General features: G+C 41.5%; 1 protein-coding gene across 2 annotated transcripts in view; it reads left to right on the top strand.

Annotated features, from left to right (window-relative positions):
• Positions 1 to 2,791: 2,791 nt before the first annotated feature.
• Positions 2,792 to 25,750, top strand: part of LOC125454629 (tryptophan 2,3-dioxygenase-like) — an 85,648-nt gene continuing 62,689 nt past the window's right edge. For both annotated transcript variants that reach the window (XM_048536889.1, XM_048536031.1), the window contains exons 1-4: positions 2,792 to 2,871; positions 14,720 to 14,819; positions 20,571 to 20,661; positions 20,787 to 20,857. In XM_048536889.1, coding sequence (XP_048392846.1) covers positions 2,831 to 2,871; positions 14,720 to 14,819; positions 20,571 to 20,661; positions 20,787 to 20,857 — 303 coding nt within the window. In that variant the 5' untranslated portion in view covers positions 2,792 to 2,830. The remainder of the gene's footprint in view (positions 2,872 to 14,719; positions 14,820 to 20,570; positions 20,662 to 20,786; positions 20,858 to 25,750) is intronic.

Raw genomic sequence — 25,750 nt, 5'->3', positions numbered from 1 at the left:
AGTTTGACTGGATCGATGCTGAGGGAATAGTTCCATCATGGGTAAGTTAGAACTAGGGATCATTGTTTTTCAAAAGTTGTCTCCTATTTAAGATGACTATAAGAAGCAATTCCTTTTCTCGGGAATTACAGTTCTCTGGAATTTTAATCTCCAGCAAGAAGTAGAGGGTGGATCATTGATCATTTAATGGTTAAAAAAAGTTTCCAAGATCGTCACAAGGCAAGCAAATGATAATAATGCACCAATTCTTGAAATTCCATACTTCAGACTGACATTTGTTAAACCTTATTTGTGCAAATTTTGTCTGACATCAAATCTACATATTGTCATGAAATGTCAACAGTTTATCAATCAATTAAGCTATGATTTGAAAAAGAGCAATTTTTTTAAGAAAAGAAATACAATGGGTTGAAAATTATATGTAGTGGCTATATTGAGTTTTTTGAGGCTTTTCACTGGAAGGTCCAGTAAGTTTTCTTGTTCTATCAAATTCACCACATTAACTACCTACCCCACAATACCACGTCTCAACACTGAGAAAAGCATGATCTTTTATTTCAGAAAGGAACATGGAACAGAAATAAGGTCAACAGAGGCTGAACATCAACTCACATTGTCAACTACATTTTGGTATGATGACTAAAGATTGTTCCAATAAATGATTTTCTGCTGTGTCCAACTGTCTTCTATTGAAACCAGGTGAGGTTCTGCTGGTTTGTAGAGTCCTTTGCAGCTAAACCATCTGCTGGAAAATTACAGCTTCCTCCACCCCAAAGTCCTCATCCTCCTCTTTGAAAGAATGCTCCCATGCCCCACGTAGTTCAACATCCAGGAAATTGTATTGTTCCCTCTAGCACAGAATATCAAGATGACACCAAATACCAGGATACTCTGCTTGTTCTATGATGAATGGACACTCCCAGATTGATGCAAGCAGCAGGAACAGGAATGGAGAATGGTGTAATCAGCCATGCCCACAGTGGCCTCGTTCCCAGCAATTGGCCTTGCAAGGCCCTGGACCCTTAAATGCACCAGGCACTCCAAGATGAAATTGTCTCAGTAGCTGCCACATCACAGGCCTATCCCTCAAGGAATTGGAAACTGTGATCAACTGAAAACAGCCTGAACATTATTTGAATAGAAACCTTTACTACTGAAAAATTCCATAGCAATCTGATATGACCTTCTCAGTGCCAGGTTTGTACAGCAGATAGTGCCCCGCACCTGGGAAAACCTAGCTATGTTCTCAAATCCTACTGTCCTGGCTACAACGCTGACCCAAACATGGGGGTGCAAAATGAACCCGTGTGACCTTACAGAAGTGGCATAGGACATTGTGCTAATGAACTTGTACATGCACAACTGAGAGATTCCACAAAGGTTGCATGTTGCTCCCTGGAAGGATTCAGTCCCCCTACAATAACATTCAAATCCACAAGGAAAGCATAGCCTCCCACTCTTGGAGCCCTCAAATCCCACTCTGGAATCTGATGTGGTTTTGTCACCGTGCCCCAAAATGTACAGAACCTATGTCAGCCATATACCTCGCCCATGGCCAGGAAGTGGAGTTGGGGCTGGGAAACTTTGGGCCTCCTATGCACTCCATCACCCTGAGGGACCTTGCAAAAATGAGTTCTCCCTGAGCAGTGTGCTCGTTATCCTTCACATCAGACAACTGCTGCTCCTGGATTTTCATCAGTCCCATTCCTTCTGCATCCATCTTCACATTCTTAGGCAGGTAGCCACAGCGACAGGGTCTATCGCTCTCAGTGGAAAGGATGTAAATTTGTCACAAAGAGCAGAAGAATTTCTTAGTTATCAGAAGAGTCGTTTGTAGCATATCCTCCAGATGCAGGGTGAGCACCCTTCACAGAGTGAGGCATTGCTGGATTTTGATAATGGGACATGTTTACCTTGCAATCAAATGCCACTTGCATGCCCAGTCAATCGCTGAAGGTGCTGTGCCAGCTGAGCAACTACCACAAATTAGTAAAAAGGAGCTATCTGTAGCCTCAATATCACTCTTTGCTGATATCTATCATGCTCCTTTATACTCTCTTGTGGGTGTTATGGTGGTGGTCACAGTCTATAACCATACGTCACCACTAGTCCTGTAGCCTACATTGCCCTCCAATACTGTTCCACATTCCCCCACTGAACTCAAAACCCACCTGTCACTATCCTTATTCCCACTGTTATAAATGCCTCTGCTTCTCCCCAACAAATCTTAATTCCCTCACCCCTTCTATCATTGATCCCCTTGCTGCCTCTACAGATTCTCCCAAACCTTCTTTACACTGGCCCTACAGAACTGACCACAAAAATCTCCTCAGATGCTAAAGTGACAAATCCCTTGACCATGAACATCTGAATTAGACAAGATCAGGTGAAGACCCTGGACTGTGTCCGTGACAGTGCTGGGACCCTCTGACTGGCAGCAGCCCTCTTTGATCAGATTGAAACTATCATTTAACAATTTCCAATATGGTTATTTAATTAATGTGCAATGGTTTTGCCACGCAGACAGCGAGCAAATACTGTAGGGATTAGATTGCTGACTCTGTTCATTAAAATGGATTCCTTCTCACAGGATGTGTACTAATGCAACTGTCAATAATTTGAGTTTTGTGAACTAACCTGGGTGATGAATAAAGTTTGTGTAAGTTATCTTTCACTTATATTTGCGTAACAAATTTTATCTCTTTACACACCATGCAGTCTTTCTTTGATTGGTTGGGCAGATAGGACAGCCGCTTTAAAAGGGAAACAAGGAATTTGTTGATATGGCAGTAAAAACAAGAAAATTCAGCATAGGACTGGGTGAACAAGCATGACCATGAATGGGTGCCCGTTTCAAAGGAGTAAATCACAGTAAGTTTAACTTTAAGCTCAAGCACACGTGATTGCAATTTATAAATCTTGCAAAAGGTTTTAAGTCTTTTTTTCCAGTAATGTTACATTTTTGAAACTTGGAAGTTGAGGGAAAGTGGAACATGGAAATAAACAGTCATTAACTCATTGGATTCAATTTGTTTGTTATAATGCTTTTTTTCTTTGAAGTGGCAAGAGTTGACCAGTTGTAATTGTCACAAGCTTTTGTGAGTGCCACATGACAGGCATCATAGTTCAAATATAAAACAAAGATTTCCAGACAGTGGAAATCTGGTGGAGAAATTGAACAGTTTTGAAAGCATCTGTGAAGAGAAAACAGAATTGATGATTCAGGCCCATTTTCAGACCTGCTGTGTAGCTACAGCAATTTCTAACTTTATATCTCAGCTCAAATGTATCTCATCACGTGGAGCTCTTTGAGACAACTTTTGTAACAATACATAACAGACCTGCAAACACTTATAATTCTATGTTGCCACTATACATTTTTTAAAGTGTCATAAAACAAGGAATTCAGCAAAACAATCTAAAGTTATTATATTGTACGGGACATTGCAAGCAAGTTATGAGAATATATGACAATAATCGGCCAAGAAAGTCAAGTATAAGAAGTGCATCAGAATTTCTGGCAGGTATACACACCGCATTTGTCAGACCCACTATTACACACCAACAAGTTATAAAGCACACCATCACTAGCTGGACCAAAAGGCTGACATAAATTCAGTAGATTGTGTTTGACTTCCACAAATGTTTGCATTGGTCACTTATAGGTACCTGAGATCATTTTTAACCATTTGGTCCATCCTTTTGCCGATGCTCTTGATGCCTTGCCTGCTGGCCTCTTTTGTCTTTCATTACACACAGGGTCATTCATGGAGTGACACCTCTTGATAACTTGACTTGCCCAGTCAATCAAAAACTTAGTGAAATTTCACTTAATGGCATTTCCCAAGAATCCTTTCCCTTTAGACTGCATTTCATTCATTTCCACAAAGGTTGGGCCTGATCATCGTTGACATCGATTTTGCTGGGCATTACATTGCACGTATCTGCAAATTCTTTAATTTGTTTCTCATCTTCAGATTCCTGTCAAACAAACTGGTTGCAAGGGAAAGCCAATCTGAAAACCTTTCTCAGCATATTTGGTTTCCAGTGCAGCAAGCTGATTTATGCAGTCTTTCCTCTGGGAGGCCACTTTTATGATATTGTAGACAATTCCCTTGTATTCTTCCAGAGACACTTCTGTGCCACCTATTTCCTTGATACTAAACTCGTTAACAGATGTCACCTTACGCTAGGCTTCTGATTGCACACTCATTGCTGCTGCCCTTACCTGCTCCTTACATGATGCTAAATCCACCAGAAATATGTTTTATATGCAATGTTGTTATATTATGTCTTCTTAAAATTTGATAAGAAATTGAAGGTTTGTTAAATATTTCATCAGTATTAAGCTGTCCTACAGGTATCAAGAAATTAAATTGACTGGGAGGAACATTATTGAGATGTTTAGAATTATGAGGGGCATAGATTGGGTCGTCAGGCAGGACTTTTTCCGCTTGTTGGAAGGTTTAATTGTAAGGGGCAGGAGGTCTCGAGGGGATTTGGGGAAAAACAATTTCACCCAGAGGGTGGTAAGAATCTAAAACTTGCCAGTAAGAGTGCTGGTGTCAGAAACCCACCTGACATTTTAAGTATTTAGATGTCATTTTTGATGCCAAGGCATAGGAGGCTATGAGTGAAGTATTTAAAAAAATGGGATTAGAATAATTCAATGCTTCTTTTTGACCAACACAGACTTCGACAGGGCAAAACATCTTATTTTGTGCTACAGACATCTATGATTCTATATAACTTCCAGTAAGATGGCAGCAGAGTAGGGCTTCTAAGCCACATCTGCTCCACTTGATTTTCTTCCTTTTCCTCTCTCTTCCTGTGATTTTCTTTTTATCTTTTCTTCTCTAACTCTTGTTGAAGAGGTTCATCGTGGCAACTGCATTGATGTTGGCAAGTAGGCCCAGTGTGGACTTGTGTGCTGCAAGATGGTGGCAGAATAGGTTTGTCCACTTCATTTGCTCCTCTTCTCCCTTTTATTGCCTTTATCTTTTTCCTTTTTTTTGGTTTTAGTGTTTTTCTTAGTTTGTTTTCTACAAACTTACCTTCTGGAGAGCGGTAGCCGTAGCATTAGCTGCAGTATCAGGCTCATTGAAGTTTTTGGTCAGTCAGATGTCAGTGGCTGGCGCCCTGACCTAGACTCTCAGTGAATTCTTGATGTGAACCAAAGGTGAGGCTGAGGCCCAGCACAAACGGTGCCTGTATTGGGGCTTCAGCAGTCTGAGCTCCAATGTTGTGATGGAGGTTCCCCCGACATCTTCAGCGACAACAAGAACAGGGTGATTGAGCAAGCATGTTGGAAGAGTGCCAAAGTGGAGGAAATTGAGTCCTTGTAGGAGGTGTGGTCCCAGCATTGCTAAGTACTTAAGAAAGAGCAAAATGGTTGAACTTTTAACTTGATTTCTTTATTTTTCGACTTAATACTAAGAAGGACTGTAAAGTTTAACTCTTAACTTTGACATACTAAGTATGATTATAATGAGATAATAGGAACTGCAGGCGCTGAAGAATCTGAGATAACAAGGTGTAGAGCTGGATAAACACAGCAAGCCAAGCAGCATCAGAGGAGCAGGAAATCTGACGTTTCGGGCCTAGAAGGGTCTAGCCCGAAACATCAGCTTTCCTGCTCCTCTGATGCTGCTTGGCCTGCTGTGTTCATCTAGCTCTACGCCTTGTTATCTATGATTATAATGATTGGCTTAACTTTGTTCCCTATTTCTTTCTACCTTGTTCTTAAGCTCTTGTGCCTAGCTATGTCTAAGATGGCACCATGTGTGGCAACATTGAAAACTTTTCACCGTACTCTACTTGAGTACACATGACACTAAAGTCTAAATGTAATCCAAATCTATATTAAACATTATTAGTCTACAGCACTCAGTTAATTAGATAAGGGCTGATTTGCACCTCAACCCCACTTCCAATTCTTTCTGTATCCTTTCTAACCTATCCAATTGGTTCGTTGTATCAAAATATATTAAACTGATGTGATTATCAGTCCAGTCAGAAGCAAAATGGTGTAATTCATGCTCATGCATGAATAACCATGACGATCCCTGCATAGTAAGCCCACCAAATTATTAGATACCCCCAATCATCTATTTAAGTCTTCTGTTCAGCATTATGGTTATTCATGAAATTATAACAGCCAGACCGCAATAGTGTATAGAAATTACAGCATGTGAACAGATGATTTTACCAACTAGCCTGAACTTTATCTTCCATGCAAGCAATAGTTTTACTCCTTTAACTCTCTTCATGATTGGTGCGGAATGAGAGGCCACTGTTTTAAAACTGTGGTCACCCTTTTTGTTCAAGGATAAGGAGAATTTTTAAATTTTCTCTCTGAGATTTGAGCAACTTGGAACTCTGTACTTCAGAAGGCAATAGAGATGTGTTCATTGAATATTCTTAAGTCTTAGGTGGGTAGTTATTTGTTAAACAATGGAATCAAGGATGAAGAGGAGAGGGGCAAGAACGTGGAGGGATCTGAAATAAAGTTAAGAGCTTGGAAGTCAAGATGCTGCTTAACCCTGAGCAAATGTCGATCAGTGAACGCAGGGTGACAGATGCACATTCTGTGCAATATCATTTTTAGCTACATTTATTGAAATCAACAGTCAAATTCATTTGTAGAATTTGAAATAACTTCTCCTTTAATCACAGATTCTGGCCTTATACTCCAGTAAGAATGCCATGGCTTCAACTCACAATATTGCCTAATCTGTCAATACATGCTCTATAAATGTTTTTCAAGACCAAAACACCACCTGGCAAATTGCAGTAAACCATTTCCATTCCTGATCACTAAAATAATGATGGAAATCCCACTTACACACTCAGACACAGTATATGACACAGTTCTGGTAAAGTTATATTGGTAGAGACAGCAATTTCTAAACACGGTTGTTAGGATTTACAAAGTCAGTTTAAGTTCTGTAACTCATAATTACAGCCACTGCTTTGAATATGCCTCACTACTCCCTTTGGATCATTCTCAGATTTTGATCAGTGTCTTGTGTCACTCACCATCTATTTCATATTTTACATTCTAAACCCAACTTTTACATCCACCACAGGGAAGAAAAGACACTTTGTCCTCAATTCATTTACAGTTGCATTTTCAAAGTCCTAATGATCCAGCCATTGACCTTCTGCTCAGTACAACATTTCTGCAGCTACACATTACTCAGCACAGCTTCACTTCAACCTTCAATACCCTCGTCTTCACTAAAGCAGTTGGTCTCTCACCCTGACTCCAGTACTCTGGCATCTGGCCCCGACCAGGTGACGGGTTTAGCCATACATTGCCAAATCTGGTTAGATTGCAAAAACACTGTGAAACTCTCTTCTTGTCTGAGAAATATGCTGAATAGCGCAAGATCATTCTGCACTGCAAAGACAATTATTTTACCCCCAACCAGTTTCTTTTCTCATTTGCAAACTGTCTTTTAGACCACTACTCTTTGCCCTTCTCCTTCACTTCTAACAACAGATTTGAGGCACTCAGTCTTTGTCACTAAGATTGATATCTGTCACAAACAAAGATGAGTTTTAGATTTATGGGGGAAAGAAAACGAATCTGACTCTCATTGAGCACAAAAGATTGAAAGAAACCTAGCTGTTACTAGTCACCCGACCACACAGCTGAGAGTTTTAACTGGTTTGCACAAAGCCTTGCGCAGACATGCAAAGACACTTGAAATACCAGGAGGTTGCAACTGGATAATGAAAGTGAAAATTCTCATTTTGAAGAGAAACAGCAGATAAGCGGAAAAATTTCAGAGGTCCTTGGTATAATTGACTTCATTACTTTTACAACCCTTGAGTCCTCAAACCTTACCCACCATTTTGAGATTTTGGACTGTAAATTGGCTTAGAAAAGAACTCCAAAAAGGAGGCTTTGAAAACCACCTTCGTAGGAATGTTTTGAGCCAGAGGGACATTGTGGGCCGGGGTGTGGTGTAGGGAATAAAGATGAAGGGTTATGCAGAAACCAAATACTGTTAGGTTGAAGGAAAGTCGAGCAGAAAATGCCAAAACCACACAATGGCCTGAACATGCAATTCACCAGTTTCTAAATCTCCCCGTCCTCAGCCTCACCCCATGTCCAACCCTTTCTCTCATCCCCATCTCTTTGCCCTGACACAACCTGTCCAGCTTCATTCCCACCAATCCGCCTCACCCTTCCCACTGACCAATCTCCACTACCCCTACATACATTCACCTATCAGCATCCCATCTACTTTCCCCTAACCCTACCTCTCTTCCCTCTATTTATTTCCCAGCTCCTTCCCTGTTCCCCTGTCCTCATCAAGGGTCCCTAACTGAAACATCAACTTTCCTGTTCCTCTGATGCTGTCTGACCTGCTGTATTCTTCCACCTCCACTCTGCAGTGACTCCAACTTCAGCATTTGCGTTTCTTGCTATCTCCAAGAGATTTTCAATACCGCAAGCAGATTGGGTGGAATAGATAGTTGAAAGTGGTTCCAGTCATAAAAACATCAAGAACCAGAGGACACAGATTTAAAGAGATTTGCAAAAGAAGCAAAATTGATGTGAGAACAAGTTTTTTTCTCACACATTGAGTAGTTATAGACAATAGACAATAGGTGCAGGAGTAGGCCATTTGGCCCTTTGAGCCAGCACCACCATTCATTATGATCGTGGCTGATCATCCACAATCAGTATCCTGTTCCTGCCTTATCCCCATAACCCTTGATTCCACTATCTTTAAGAGCTCTATCCATCTCTTTCATGAAAGTATCCAGAGACTTGGCCTCCACTGCCTTCTGGGGCAGAGCATTCCATATATCCACCACTCGCTGGGTGAAGAAGTTTCTCCTTAACTCTGTTCTAAATGGCCTACCCCTTATTTTTAAACTGTGTCCTCTGGTTCTGGACTCGCCCATCAGTGGAAACATGCTTCCTGCCTCCAGAGTGTCCAATCCTTTAATTATCTTATTCGTCTCAATCAGATCCCCTTTCATCCTTCTAAACTCCAGTGTATGCAAGCCCAGTCACTCCAATCTTTCATAGAACATAGAACATAGAACATAGAACAGTACAGCACAGAACAGGCCCTTCAGCCCACAATGTTGTGCCGACCATTGATCCTCATGTATGCACCCTCAAATTTCTGTGACCATATACATGTCCAGCAGTCTCTTAAATGACCCCAATGACCTTGCTTCCACAACTGCTGCTGGCAACGCATTCCATGCTCCCACAACTCTCTGCGTAAAGAACCTGCCTCTGACATCCGCTCTATACTTTCCTCCAAACAGCTTAAAACTATGACCCCTCGTGCTAGCCATTTCTGCCCTGGGAAATAGTCTCTGGCTATCAACTCTATCTATGCCTCTCATTATCTTGTATACCTCAATTAGGTCCCCTCTCCTCCTCCTTTTCTCCAATGAAAAGAGACCGAGCTCAGTCAACCTCTCTTCATAAGATAAGCCCTCCAGTCCAGGCAGCATCCTGGTAAACCTCCTCTGAACCCTCTCCAAAGCATCCACATCTTTCCTATAATAGGGCGCCCAGAACTGGACGCAGTATTCCAAGTGCGGTCTAACCAAAGTTTTATAGAGCTGCAACAAGATCTCACGACTCTTAAACTCAATCCCCCTGTTAATGAAAGCCAAAACACCATATGCTTTCTTAACAACCCTGTCCACTTGGGTGGCCATTTTAAGGGATCTATGTATCTGCACACCAAGATCCCTCTGTTCCTCCACGCTGCCAAGAATCCTATCCTTAATCCTGTACTCAGCTTTCAAATTCGACCTTCCAAAATGCATCACCTCGCATTTATCCAGGTTGAACTCCATCTGCCACCTCTCAGCCCATCTCTGCATCCTGTCAATGTCCCGCTGCAGCCTACAACAGCCCTCTACACTGTCAACGACACCTCCGACCTTTGTGTCGTCTGCAAACTTGCTGACCCATCCTTCAATCCCCTCGTCCAAGTCATTAATAAAAATTACAAACAGTAGAGGCCCAAGGACAGAGCCCTGTGGAACTCCACTCACCACTGACTTCCAGGCAGAATATTTTCCTTCTACTACCACTCGCTGTCTTCTGTTGGCCAGCCAATTCTGTATCCAAGCAGCTAAGTTCCCCTGTATCCCATTCCTCCTGACCTTCTGAATGAGCCTACCATGGGGAACCTTATCAAATGCCTTACTGAAGTCCATATACACCACATCCACAGCTCGACCCTCATCAACTTTTCTAGTCACATCCTCAAAAAACTCAATAAGGTTTGTAAGGCATGACCTACCCCTCACAAAGCCGTGTTGACTGTATTTGATCAAGCCATGCTCTTCCAGATGGTCATAAATCTTATCCCTCAGAATCCTTTCTAACACCTTGCAGACGACAGACGTGAGACTTACCGGTCTATAATTGCCGGGGATTTCCCTATTTCCTTTCTTGAAGAGAGGAATTACATTTGCCTCTCTCCAGTCCTCAGGTACGACTCCAGTGGAGAGCGAGGATGCAAAGATCTTCGCAAGTGGCGAAGCAATTGCATTTCTCGCTTCCCAAAGCAGCCGAGGACAAATCTGATCCGGGCCTGGCGACTTGTCAATCTTAATGTTTGACAAAATTTTCAGCACATCAGCTTCGTCTATCTCTATCCATTCCAGCATGCACACCTGCTCTTCAAAGGTTTCATTCACTACAAAGTTTGTTTCTTTCGTAAAGACAGAAGCAAAAAACTCATTTAGGCCTTCCCCTACCTCCTCAGGCTCCACACACAAGTTCCCTATGCTATCCCTGATCGGCCCTACTCTTTCTTTGACCATTCTCTTATTCCTCACGTAAGTGTAAAATGCCTTTGTGTTTTCCCGGATTCCTTCTGCCAAGCCTTTCTCGTGCCCCCTCCTGGCTCTCCTCAGACCATTTTTGAGCTCCTTCCTTGCCTGCATGTAATCCTCTCTAGCTGAACTTGACCCTAGCTTCCTCCACCTTATGTAAGCTACCTTCTTCCTTTTCACTAGAAGCTCCACCGCTCTCGTCATCCAAGGTTCCCTAATCTTACCCCTTCTTGCCTGTCTCAGAGGGACATATTTACTCATCACTCCCAACAACTGTTCCTTAAACCGTCTCCACATGTCGATAGTTCCCTTACCATGGAACAACTGCTCCCAGTCCATGCTTCCTAACTCATGTCTAATCGCATCATAGTTTCCTCTTCCCCAATTAAATATCCTCCCATTCTGCCTAATCCTCTCCTTCTCCATAGCTATGTAGAATGTGAGGCAGTTATGGTCACTATCACCAAAATGCTCTCCCACCACAAGATCTGATACCTGCCCCGGCTCGTTTCCGAGCACCAAGTCTAGAATGGCCTCTCCCCTCGTCGGCCTGTCAACGTACTGCGTTAGGAAACCCTCCTGAACACACCTTACAAAAACAGCTCCATTCAAATCTTCTGCTCTAAGGAGGTTCCAATCAATATTAGGAAAGTTAAAGTCACCCATTACAACAACCCTACTGCGTGCACACTTTTCCAAAATCTGTCGACCTATGCTTTCTTCAATCTCCCTGCTGCTATTGGGGGGCCTGTAGTAAACCCCTAACGAGGTGACTACTCCCTTGCTGTTCCTAATTTCCACCCATACTGACTCAGTAGGCAGATCTTCCTCGACAAAGGAAGCTTCTGTAGCTGTGATACCCTCTCTGATTAGTAGTGCTACACCCCCTCCTCTTTTTCCCCCCTCCCTATTCTTTTTAAATGTTCTAAACCCTGGAACATCCAGCAACCATTCCTGCCCATGAGAAACCCATGTCTCTGTTATGGCCACAACATCATAGCACCAGGTACTGATCCATGCTCTAAGTTCATGACTTTTATTCCTGATACTCCTTGCATTAAAGCAAACACACTTTAACCGATCCCTTGGTTCCTTCCCAGGAAAATCCTTCCCACTAGCTGGCCTACCTCTTGCTACTGCCTCACCTGCATCAACGCTCACCTCTGGTATACAGCTCAGGTTCCCACCCCCCTGCCATACTAGTTTAAACCCTCTCGAACTACTCGAGCAAACCTTCCACCCAGGACATTGGTCCCCTTCCAGTTCAGATGCAACCCGTTCAACATATGATAGTCCCGCCATTCCTTGAATTGACCTCGTGAACCTACGCTGCACTCCCTCAATAGCCAGAATGTCCTTCCTCAAATTTGGAGACCAGAACTGCACACCGTACTCCAGGTCCGGTCTCACTAGGGCCCTGGACAGCTGCAGAATGACCTCTTTGCTCCTATACTCAATTTCTCTTGTTATGAAGGCCAGCATGCCATTAGCTTTCTTCACTGCCTGCTGTACCTGCATGCTTGCTTTCATTGACTGATGTACAAGAACACCCAAATCTTGTTGTTCTTCCCCTTTACCTAACTTGACTCCATTTAGATAGCAATCTGCCTTCCTGTTCTTGCCACCAAAGTGGATAACCACACATTAACCACATTAGACTGCATCTGCCATGCATCTGTCCACTCCCCTAGCCTGTCCAAGTCACCCTGCATTCTCATAACATCTTCCTCACATTTCACCCTGCCACCCAGCTTTGTGTCATCAGCAAATTTGCTAGTATTGCTTTGAATGCCTTCATCTATATCATTAATGTAAATTGCGCTGACTGTATGATAGAAGCATGTTCCACTGATTCAAGTGAAGGATGTTGAATGATTATTTGGATGGAATTAATGTGCAAGGGATGGGGATAAAGCAAGAGTTTGGTACTAAGTAATGATGCTCATTTGAAGAGCCATTGCAGAATGGTGGTTAATTGACTGTGACTGTGCCACAACTCTCTTTACTATTGGTGCAGAACGAGAGGGCACTGTTTTAAAATTGTGGTCACTCTTTTTGTACGAAGATAATGAAGAATTTTTTGAATTTTCTCTGAGGCTTGTGCAACTTTGGAACTCTGTACTTCAGACGGCAATGAAGATGTGTTCATTGAATATTCTTAAGGCATAGTTGGGTAGTTATTGGTTAGACAATGGAATCAAGATGAAGAGCAGAGTACAGAGGTGGGAGGGGCAAGATCATGGAGAGATTTGCAATAAAGTTAAAAGTTTGGAAGTCAAGATGCTGCTTAACCCTGAGCAAATGTTGATCAGCGAACACAGGGTGACAGATTAATGGTTCTCATTGTGAGTTAAGACACAGGCAACTGAGCTTCAGATGGTCTAGTGTGGATGAGGGCTTATGCAGCAGATGATCTTAGATAGGCTAAAGTCAACCGATGTTACTGAGGTGGAAGTAGGTAATCCTAATAATGGCACCGATGTGTGATTGGAAGCTCATCTTTGGGTCAAATCTGACACTGATGTTGCAATTAGAATATTGTAAATCTCAGAGAAGGAGAGGTATGGATTCAGTAACGCAGAAAGAGAGTTTGAATTGGGCCCAAAATAATGGCTTCAATCTTGTCAATATTTAATTGGATGAAATTTTTGCTAAAGCAATTTTATCATTTGACAACAGCCCAGAAGTGGAAAATGATGGCGATGAAGTAGAGCTGAGTGCCATCAGCATTCAGGTATTAAAATACTAACACTGTGATTTTGGATGATGCTGCCAAGAGGTAAGATGTAGATGAGAAATAGGGAAGGGCCAAGGATAGATCATTAAGTGACACCAGAAACAATACTGCAGAAGGAGGAATAGAAGCCATTTAATGTGATTCTTTGATCATGGGCTGCACATTATTGAGGTGGAAATGGTGATTGGGTCAACTGCTCATGTCCCCAGAAAGAAAGCCAGCCTGAAAGTTATGAGACAACTGACTGGAAAGAAGCATTCCACTCAGCTATAATATTCAGTAGGTGGGCTGAAGTGGTCAAGAGTCAGAATGCTTTTCCTTACTGGGGAGAAGTTCCGTCCCCTTCACTAATTGAATAATTGGATTGGATTTAGTTTAAACAGACCCAGTGGTGCCACAAGCTCAGTAATAGACACTGTTTATGTGGCAGGCAGTCACACAGAAAAGCAGCACAGGCACTGGCCTCAGGTGAGCCTGGAGTATTGAGTGGGGTTAGTTTTGAAAAGACTAGGGAGGAGTTGAGAGACCAGGAATGGGTTTTGCAGAGCAGATGTGTAGAAACGAAGGAGGGTATTATCTCAGGGAAGGGTGGGCCTGATGAACACAAGTCAACCCCGAAGACAATTTACCCATGCTTTATAAAAAGATAGCCTGCCCACTCCCAACTATCTCCTACAAAAACTGTATTATGGTATGAGCAGTGTATTATCAGCATTGCTTGAAAAGAGTGGATTTGTGAGATACAACAAATTCAAGGACTTTAGAAAGGGAATTTGGAGATTTTGAGAAGATTTGTAGCTCAGGTTGAGGTTCTGGATGTGAGTTTGCTCGCTGAGCTGGAAAGTTAGTTTTCAGACGTTTCATCACCATTCTAGGTAACATCATCAGTGAGCCTCCGATGAAGCGCTGGTGTTATGTCCCGCTTTCTATTTATAAATAGAAAGCGGGACATAACACCAGCGCTTCATCGGAGGCTCACTGATGATGTTACCTAGAATGGTGATGAAATGTCTGAAAACTAACCTTCCAGCTCAGCGAGCAAACTCACATCTGGAATTTGGAGATTCCAACAGAATGCCTCATTGCTCAAAAGAATATTGTAATTTATAATTAATAACCACATTATATTAACTTGTTGCAAATTTCTTACAGGCATGCATTTCCTTCAGACTTAGAGGAAAACAGTGACACATCACAAGATGGAACAAATAAAGCCATTAAAGGAGGAATAATGTACAGGGACTATCTGCAGGCATGTTTAAGGATTCCATTGCAGTCTTACCTATCAGCAAATTGTCCCTTTTTAAGTTGTAAAGAATTATTTGTGTGTGTGTGTTTCTGTGAAGGAGCAAATGTGCCACCTTCCTTTCAATTTTAGGAAAAAGTCACATTTTAAGGAAGAGTCAACAATATAGCAGCACGGAATATTGTGAAATCACATCTTCGTTTAAGTTTCATTATTTTTATAACTATGATTCGCAATTTTCTTTTATTGTACTCACATTGGAAGAAGAATATTTGCCAAAAGACTCATTATATATTTAATAAGTCAGTCACAATGCACAGAAGGGTAAGCTTTGCCCTGGATAGAGAACAGAGATCATCCTAAACAGTTGAATATTGCTGTGGAAGCTTGAATCCAGAAATCCCCTTCTTGAACATTGCATCTACCATTTTTAAGAAAAGAGAAAGCTAAGAGGCGTGTTCAAGTGTGGCTGCCTCAAGCTGATCTGTGATTTGCTAATGGGTGTCCAAAACACTATCTAAGACTTGAAGAGGCAAGATATCTTTTTGGAAATGGCACTGAAAGATATTTGTGAAAATGTGTTTTGAGTCTGATTAGCTTATTTGCATAACCATTAATTAATCTTAAATTCACTGATTATTGCTCAGCTCATAATTCATTACAGCATTTTGTTCTCAGGCTCTATTAGACACTGAAACAGATAATTATTTAATCTTTCTACTTTTTATTCTTAGCAGTGGAATTATCCTACCTTGCATCTCACTATTCTTGTCACAGCTTTCCTTGTATATTGTTTTGCCTGTAAAATATGTCTTGATTTATGAAACATCATAATGTATTTTTATAGTCACGCCTTGCCTGAGTTTTCTTAATTTTTTTCTCATAATGCCTTTGTGTTTTCTTCAATCATGCATACCTCTTAAGGAATGTTTCTTCCTCATTTGTTTTCCATTCTTGTCCATTATTGTAGATTACCAATATTGTTGCCAATTTTGTTTTCCCAAGTTTCATTGGCAACTTTTCAACATCTCTTTTCTCTAATTTATTATCTTGGTGTTTATCATTTTAAGTCCATCCCTGTCACTACATTAAAGCATATTTATATAATAGTCACTGTTGTCAAGGTGGAGAAACTGTTGGAGATAAAATTTTGATAGACAGACTTAATATTCCTTTGGAAAAGCATGAGTTAATTAGGACAGTCAGCATAGCTTCAGCTTGGCTTAGAGGGTCATACATAACAAATACGTTAGAATGTTTTGAAAATGTGATCAAGTGTGTGGATGAGGGAAGTTTAGTTGATGTAGTTTATGTGGATTTTAGCAAAGGTTTTGACAAAGTACCACATGGGAGACTGAGAAGGTTAAAGCACATCGAATTTGAGAAAATTTGGCAAGACAGTACAGAACTTGCTTATTAACAGGACACAGTGACAGTAGGCTATTTGAGTGACAGAAAGCTGGTGTCAAGAAGTCTACCACAAAAATCAGTACTAGGACTTTTATTGTTTGTTATATACAAAACTGATATAGATGAAAATGTGAGGGGACTGTTAAGCAAGTTTGTAGACAATATTGAGTTTGATGGGTGGTTAAAAGTGAAGAAGATCATTGTAAGTTAGAGGAAGATATAAATGAGTAGGTCAGATCGGCAGATCAGTGGCAGATGGTAATTAACTCTCGAAGTGTGAGGTGATAGACTTTGAAAGAAGAACGAGGATGAGGAAGTATTAAATGAGTGGCAGGATACTGGGTAGCTCAGAGGAACTGAGGGATCTTGGGATAATTACTCACAGATCCCTGAAGTTGGCAAAGTATGTGAATAGGATGGTTAAGAAGGCATATGGGACACTCACTTTCGTCAGTTGTGGCATAAATTGTAAGAACAAGAAAGTAATGTTGGAGTTGTACAGAGTGTTGGTCAGGCCACAGCTGGAGCACTGTGTGCACTTCTGCTTACCTCACTACAGGAAGGATGTAATAGCACAAGAGTAGGCTCATCAGGATGTTGGCTTGGTTGGAACAATTGACCTATAAGGAAACACTAGATAGGCTCAGACGTACAGACGTACAAAACTGAGGGGGAGGCATAATTGTGGTGTATAAGATTATGAGGGGTGTGAATCGGGTTAGTAGGGAGCAATTGTGTCCCTTGATTGAGAGGTCAGTCACAAGAGGGCATAGTTTTATGGTTGAGACAGGAGATTGAGGGCATTTGAGGAAAACAGCGTTTTTCTTAGAGGGTGTTGGAAATCTGGAATACACTGCCTGGGAAGGTAGTGGAAGTGGAAAAATTAGAACGTTTAAGAAGTATTTCGAAGAGCACTTGGAATATCATAATATTCAAGAATATGGGACAAGGGCAGGAAATTGGGATTAGCACACCTTTAGTGATAGTTATTGCCAGTGCATACTCAATGGCCTGAAGGGCCATTTCTGTGCTGTTTAACTGTATATTCCATGACTTGTACATCTCTTATCCACTCTAGCTTGTTTCCTATTACTAGATCTAAAAGTTAATCTTTGCTTGGTCATCGAGTCTGTACCAGTTTTAAAACATTTCTAATCCTATTTTTCAATACTTGGCCCATACCTTGATATTATAAGTATGCATCTAAATACTTTTTAAATGTTAAGAGGATTTTTGCCTGTATCACCCTGACAGACAATGAGTACCAGGTCCACACCACACTCTGGGTGATTTCGTTTCCTCACATACCATTTAAATTCCCACATATCTCCTGCCCCTTAACATAAATGCTGGGCTTTCTTGTTTAAGGAACTCAATTCCTCATCTCTTTTGCCCGTAACAATCCAAAAGAGAGCTTGAATTTCTGGGAAAAGGATTTGTCCTGAAATTCTATATTAGACTTTTTGGTGACTAGTTTATGTTTCTGGCTCTTAGTTCTGGTCTCCTGTGCCAGTGATATTTTCTCTCCATCTACTCTATCAAACACTTGCATAATCTTGAACATCTCTAAAGGTCGCTTCTCAGCCTTTGTTTTCTAAAGAAAAGAGCTGTAGATGGTTCAGTCTTTTGTTTCAATCTAGTAAATTAATTTTGCATGTTTTTCAGTGCTTCTACTTTTTTTGCTAAAGTAGACACCAGAGGGGTTCACAGAATACTAAGTGCGGTGTAATCCAGATTATTTGCAAGTTTAACTGTTTTTACTTGCCAAGCTTATCCCTCTGGAAATGAACTGTAGACTTTTGTTACTTTACTGCTGCAATTAACATTAGGGATTTATAAATGCCCCCTGATTTATGAATGTGTCTCCAATTTGAACAACTGTAATTCTATTTCCAACTTCAGACCTTTTGCGTAAATGATAATCAACACTAGTCCCACTCTCAATCCTCATGGAGCACCTTTTGCCAGTCTGAGTAACTGTCTTAACCTTCCCTGTTGGAAGCCAGCTTAATATCGATTCCACGAGTTGCCACCCTCCACATGCTCTCATCATATCTGTGCCTCATTGGTGGACATTTGAATTATTATCCTCTACACTACTTTTTTCTACACTTTTTTTGTTATTTTTTCAATGAATTCAATAAGGAAGTTCAAGCATAACATTCCATTTGAAACCTATGCTGACTATTCTTTAACACATTTTCAGTTTTTTTTTTAATGTGTGACCTTGTATTAGAAATCCATTGTTATTCCAACTGATGATAAGATTCACATTTCCCTGGGATAACTCTATCTCCCTTTTAACTCCCAAATAATTCAATTAATTGTCTGTCATAATTCTAACTGTGTTCCTTTCACTTCGATATTATTTTACCTATTTGTAATTATGTCTCTGTCATGTCGTATTAAACATATGTTTAATACATATGTATTATAGGCTTATATGGTAGGCTTATATAATTCAGCATAACATACTCAACAATTCAGTGCTAAAATTCACATTCAATTTAACTAGCATGAACCAGTACTTACACTGGTTATACTCACTTAACCTCTGAGTTACAAGGAGAGGCTGAACAGGTAGGAACATTTTTCCCAGGAGTGTCGGAAGCTGAGGAGTGACCTTATAGAGGTTTATAAAATCATGACAGGCATAGATAAGGTGAATATCCAAGGTCTTTTCCCTCAGGTGGCAGAGTCCAAAACTAGAAGCAATAGGTTTAAGGTGAGAGGAGAAAAATTTAAAAGGAACCTAGGGGCAACTTCTTCACAAGAGGGTGGTGCTTATATAGCATGAGTTACCAAATAAAGTGGTAGAGGTGGGTACAATTACAATATTTAAAAGACATTTATACAGGTACAATGATAGGAAAGGTTTACAGATATATGGGCCAAAAGCAGGCAAATGGGATGTTCACCTGCATATCTGCCAATGTGGTATACTGTATTCACTGTACCCGGTGTGGCTTCCTCTACAATGGGAAAACCAAGTGGAGGCTTGGGGACCGCTTTGCAGAACTTCTCCGCTCGGTTCGCAATGAACAACTGCACCTCCCAGTCGCGAACCATTTTAACGCCCCCCTCCCACTCCTTAGACAACAAGTCCATCATGGGCCTCCTGCAGTGCCACAATGATGCCACCTGAAGGTTGCAGGAACAGCAACTCGTATTCCGCTTGGGAACCCTGCAGCCCAATGGTATCAATGTAGATTTCACAAGCTTCAAAATCTCCCCTTCCCCCACTGCATACCAAAACCAGCCCAGCTTGTCCCCGCCTCCCTAGCCTGTCTTCCTCTCAACTATCCCCTCCTCCCACCTCAAGCCGCACCTCCATTTCCTACCTAGTAACCTCATCCCGCCTCCTTGACCTGTCAGTCCTCCCTGGACTGACCTATCCCCTCCCTACCTCCCCACCTACACTCTCCTCTCCACCTATCTTCTTTTCTCTCCATCTTCAGTCTGCCTCCCCCCTCTCCCTATTTATTTCAGAACATTCTCCCCATTCCCCTCTCTGATGAAGAGTCTAGGCCCGAAACGTCAGCTTTTGTGCTCCTGAGATGCTGCTTGGCCTGCTGTGTTCATCCAGCTTCACACTTTGTTATCTTAAATGGTATTAATAGTTCAGTTTAGGAAGCCTGGTTGGCATGGATGAAGGGCCTGTTTTCATCCTGCCTAAATTAATTATTTTCTCTATTCATTTGTGGGATGTGGGCGTTGCTAGTTGGCCAGCATTTCTTGCCTATCCCTAGTTGCCCTTGTAAAGGTTGGACGTGAATTGCTTTCTTGAACCACTGCAGTCCACCTACTATGGGTTGATCCACAATGCCATGAGGGACGGCCTTCCAGGATTTTGACCATGTGACAGTGAAGGAATGGCAGTATATTTTCAAGTCAGGATGATGAGTGGCATGGAAGGGAACTTGAAGGACTCTATGATTCTAATAACAAATAATGACATACAGAAACTACTACCAATAATGTATTGAAATATTTTTTGAAGGATATTATGCTCACATCAAAGAAAGAAAACAACTAATCTTTAATTTTCATATGAATTCCCCAAATTCCCACAGAACCTCAGATGGATATTCTGGGAAATCTGCATAAATAGCAATTCCTCTGTATTTTCATGCAATAAATTGGGAACCATCACAAAAATTCTGCTGAATGCTCTTTTAGCACCACCTTTTTGTCTTCATCTAACTCCGGTTTTCCCTCCCTCAGTTTAATGTAGCTATTAAATTTAATAAAGTAACAGAAAATATTACAACAAATGTGTCACCACAACATGTTATTTTCCATTTCTTCTGTCTTACACTGAAGTTTAAACTTTGTTTTTCTTTAAAGTTGGATAAAATAATAAATGCTCAAGAGCTACAAAGTGAGAAGAATGGAAACAAAATACACGATGAACATCTATTTATTATAACTCACCAAGGTGAGCTGTTAACAGCATTATATCAATAATAAAAGCACATTGACATTGGCAAATAATTCACAACAACTTGGGGTTGATGCGATAAATTATTGGTAGTTTTAATTCTTTACATGTCTAAATTGCAGCTTATGAGCTGTGGTTCAAGCAGATTCTTTGGGAATTGGATTCAGTTCGTGCAATATTTGAGAATGGTCACGTGAGTATTTTACATTAATCCCTAATTTCTATAAATGTTACAGAGAATGACGGAGGGAAATGTTCCTGTAAAGTGGTCAAGTGAATTTTAACCCTTTCCACACAGTTTCCTGCTCGACAAGTATGCAATTAAAATCCAGCTGACTTTTTTTATCCCCAGTTGATGATTTAACCTGTGGGAATGAGGAAGTTGGAGATTTATCGGGAGCAGCAGAGACAGGATGGACTGAATGGTCTTTATTTTGTGCTGTGTAACCTTATGGTGTTGCCATTAGATCCAATTACCTCAGATTTTAATTAGCAGTCCTAATCAGACAATAAGCCACTCATCCAAAACTGCTCGTTTCTTCCTTTAAAAGTGCACCAAAGTCATCAAGTTAAAAGGCCTTTCGAGGTAAGCTTCTTGCTCTCCTCCAAGTCCACCTGATTGTAAATTCTCAAGGCTGCCTAGTTTCGTACAGGCTGGCAAAACATTTCCTTTCCATTTTCCTTGACTTTATTTATGAAGTATTCCATGAGGAGAAAAGACAAGAAAAATGTTCCTTGTAATCATTAAACAAGCTTCAATATAACTGAAACGTGCAGGAAAATGGAGTTGAAATGCCCATCAGCCATGATTAAATGGTGGAGTGGACTCGATGGGCTGAATGTCCTTACTCCCACTTCTATGTCTTATGGTCCTACGTCATTGTAATCTATTTTGTAAGGCATTTATTAGTTTGCTTAATGAAAAGTTAGAAATTATCTACATTGTCTGTCTTTGCCTACAATTATCTTTTATCAATGTGGGCAGCATGATAATATACTTTATCTGTGTTGCCAGGCAGTGAATTGTTTCTTTCACTTAAAGTAATGGGAAGATAAGGATGAATACTTTGTTTTAAGAGATTAAATAAACTGAACTTGTTTATCCTTACTTATTTTGGAAATTTATGATGAGATTATAAATAAGTGTTAGGCCATTCATTTTGTTTTAGCACTGGATGTTTGCTGGGATTGCTTACTCAGCCTGTGCCTTCAGTGGAAGAACAGCAGAATCCCTGACGTGGAATGTAAGATGATGATACAGTCCATAAGACATAGGAGTGGAAGAAAGGCCGTTTGGCCCATCAAGTCCACTCCGCCATTTAATCATGGCTGATGGATATTTCAACTCCACTTCCCTGCCCTCTCCCTGTAGCCCTTGATTCCTTATGAGATCAAGAATTTATCAATCTCCACCTTGAAGACATTTAATGTCCCGATCTCCACTGTGCCCCATGGCAATGAATTCCACAGGCCCACCACACTCTGACTGAAGAAACATCTCATTTCCGTTTTAAATTTACCCCCTCTAATTCTAAGGCTGTGCCCATGGGTCCTAGTCTCCCTAACTAATGGAGACAAGTTCCCAGCGTCCACCCTTTCTACGCCATACATTATCTTGTAAGTAAGTTTTGATTAGATCTCCCCTCAACCTTCTAAACTCTAATGAATACAACCCCAGGATCCTCAGCCGTTCATCGTACGTTAAACCTACCATTCCAGGGATCATCCGTATGAATCTCTGCTGGACATGGTCCAGTGCCAGTATGTCCTTACTGAGGTGTGGGACCCAAAATTGGACACAGTATTCTAAATGGTCCCAAACTTGAGCTTTATAAAGCCTCAGAAGCACATCACTGCTTTTATATTCCAACCCTCTTGAGATAAACGACAACATTACATTTGCTTTCTTACTCACGGACTCTACCTGCAAGTTAACCTTGAGAGAATCCTGGACCAACACTCCCAGATCCCTTTGTACTTTTGCTTTACGAATTTTCGCACCGTTTAGAAAACAGTCCATGCCTGTATTCTTTTCTCCAAAGTGCAAAACCTCACATTTGCTCACGTTGAACTTCAGCCATTTCCTGGACCACTCTCCTAAACTGTCTACATCTTTCTGCAGCCTCCCCACCTCCTCAGTGCTACCTGCCTGTCCACCTATTTTCGTATCATTGGCAGACTTCGCCAGAATGCCCCCAGTTCCTTCATCCGGATCATTAATATATAAAGTGAACAGCTGCGGCCCCAACGCTGAACCCTACGGGACACCACTTATCACAGGTTGCCATTCTGAAAAAGAGCCTTCTATCCCAACTCTCTGACTTCTGTCAGATAGCCAATCCTCAATCCAAGCCAGTAGCTCACCTCGAACGCCATGGGACCTCGCCTTACTCAGCAGCCTCCCGTGAGGCACTGTATCAGAGGCCTTTTGGAAGTCTAGATAGATAATATCCACTGGGTTTCCCTGGTCTAACCTACCTGTTACCTCTTCAAAGAATTCTAACAGGTTTGTCAGGCACGACCTCCCCTTAGTAAATCCATGCTGACTTGTTCTAATCTCACCCTGCACTTCCAGGAATTTATGTATAGTAATAAGTTATGTACAGACCTCCTACCAATGATCAGGACCAGCGGCGCAAGATGCACTGGGAAATAGATAGGGCATGAGAGAAAGGCAAGGCCATGGCGATCATGGGAGACTTCAATATGCAGGTGGACTGGATGAATAATGTTGCCGGTGGATCCAAAGAAAGGGAATTCATAGAATGTTTACAGGATGGCTTTTTTGAACAAGGGAGCAGGCTATTCTGGGCTTAGTGCTATGTAATGAGCCTGACTTTATACAAGATCTTACAGCACGGTGGCTCAGTGGTTAGCACTGCAGCCTCACAGCACCAGGGACCCAGGTTCGATTCCATATATATAAATCTCATCCTTAACAATGGATTCTAGAATTTTACCAACAACTGAGGTTAGGCTAATTGGCCTATAATTTTCCATCTTTTGTCTTGATCATTTCTTAAACAAGGGGGTTACAACAGCAATTTTCCAATCATCTGGGACTTTCCCAGACTCTAGTGACTTTTGAAAGATCACAACCAAAGCCTCCGCTATTTCCTCAGCCACTTCCCTCAGAACTCCAGGATATAGCTCAATCGGGGCCGGGAGATTTATCAATTTTTAGACCTTTTAGCTTTTCTAGCACTTTCTCTTTTGTAATGCCTACCATACCCAACTCTGTCCCCTGACTCCCCTTAATTGTTGGGATACTACTCATGTCTTCCACTGTGAAGACTGACACAAGTTAAATTCTTCAGCTAATTCCTTATCTCCCATCACTAGGCTTCCAGCATCAATTTGGAGCAGCCCAATGTCTACTTTTGCCTCTTGTTTGTTTCTTATGTATTGAAAGAAACTTTTACTGTCATTTCTAATATTACTAGCTAGCCTACCTTCATATTTGATCCTCTCCTTCCTTATTTCTCTCTGTTATCCGTTGTTTTTGTAGCCTTCCGAATTTTATGATTTCCCAGTGCTCTTGGCCACTTTATAGGCTGTCTCTTTTTCTTTGATACATTTCCTGAATTCCTTTGTCAGCCGTGGCTGTCTAATCCCACCCTGGACAATCTTTCTTTTCTTTGGGATGAACCTCTGTACTGTGTCCTGAATTACACTCAGAAACTCGTGCCATTGTTGCTCTATTGTCTTCCCTGCTAGGCTCTGCTTCCAGTTGATTTTCATCAATTCCTCTCTCATGCCCCTGTAATTACCTTTACTTAACTGTAACACCATTATATCTGATTTCGCCTTCTCTCTTTCATGCCATATTCTGATCGCTGCCTCCTAAGTGTTCCCTTACTTTTTTTTAGATTCCCTACAGTGTGGAAACAGGCCCTTTGGCCCACACGTCCACACTGCCCCTTGAAGCATCCCACCCAGACCCATCCCCCTATAGCCCACATACCCCTGAACACTATGGGCAATTTAGCATGGCCAATCCGCCGAACTTGCACATCTTTAGACTGTGTGAGGAAACCGGAGCACCTGGAGGAAACCCATGCAGACACGGGAAGAATGTGCAAACTCCACACAGACAGTTGCCCGAGGCTGGAATTGAACCTGGGTCCCTGGTGCTGTGAGGCTGCAGTGCTAACCACTGAGCCACCGTGCTGTAAGATCTTGTATAAAGTCAGGCTCATTACATAGCACTGAGCCCAGAATAGCCTGCTCCCTTGAGGGCTCCAGCACAAGCTGTTCCAAAAAGCCATCCTGTAAACATTCTATGAATTCCCTTTCTTTGGATCCACCGGCGACATTATTCACCCAGTCCACCTGCATATTGAAGTCTCCCATGATGACCGTGACCTTGCCTTTCTGACATGCCCTATCTATTTCCCAGTGCATCTTGCGCCCCGGTCCTGATCATTGTTAGGAGGTCTGTACATAACTCATGTTATGGTTTTTTTGCCTTTGTGGATCCTCAACTCCACCCACACAAACTGCTCACCCTCTTACCCTCTGTCGTTCAGTGGCGTAGATTTAATTTCATTCTTAACTAACAATGTAACCCCGCCCCCCTCTGCCCACCTCCCTGTCTTTTTGATAAGTCATTTAAATTGGCTTCTCCACTGGGAAAACAATATCCCACTGAGTTCAAAATGTCACCAGTGAAAATGCAGGTTCAATAACAATTAAATTTTGATACAAAAAGACAAAACTTTAAAGGCCTGTGTCTGAGATAATAGGAACTGCAGATGCTGGAGAATCCAAAATAACAAAGTGTCGAGCTGGATGAACACAGCAGGCCAAGCAGCATCATAGGAGCAGGAAGGTTGACGTTTCGGGCCTAAACTGATGAAGGGCCTAGGTCCGACATGGCAACCTTCCTGGTCCTATGATGCTGCTTGGCCTGCTGTGTTCATTCAGCTCTACATCTTGTTATCTCAGAGCTCTGTGTCTGATTGTTATGTTCGACCTGGACAATGGAAAAAAGATTGACAATGCATTTTGATGTAAATAACTACAGTTTAAAATCCATTATGGAGACATAGCATCAGGGTGACAAGGCTTAGGATAAAAAGAGAAA

The sequence above is a fragment of the Stegostoma tigrinum genome, chromosome 1 (genome assembly GCF_030684315.1).
Source record: "Stegostoma tigrinum isolate sSteTig4 chromosome 1, sSteTig4.hap1, whole genome shotgun sequence".
NCBI classification, from domain to species: Eukaryota; Metazoa; Chordata; class Chondrichthyes; order Orectolobiformes; family Stegostomatidae; genus Stegostoma; species Stegostoma tigrinum.
This window is presented reverse-complemented; position numbering and strand designations above follow the sequence as displayed.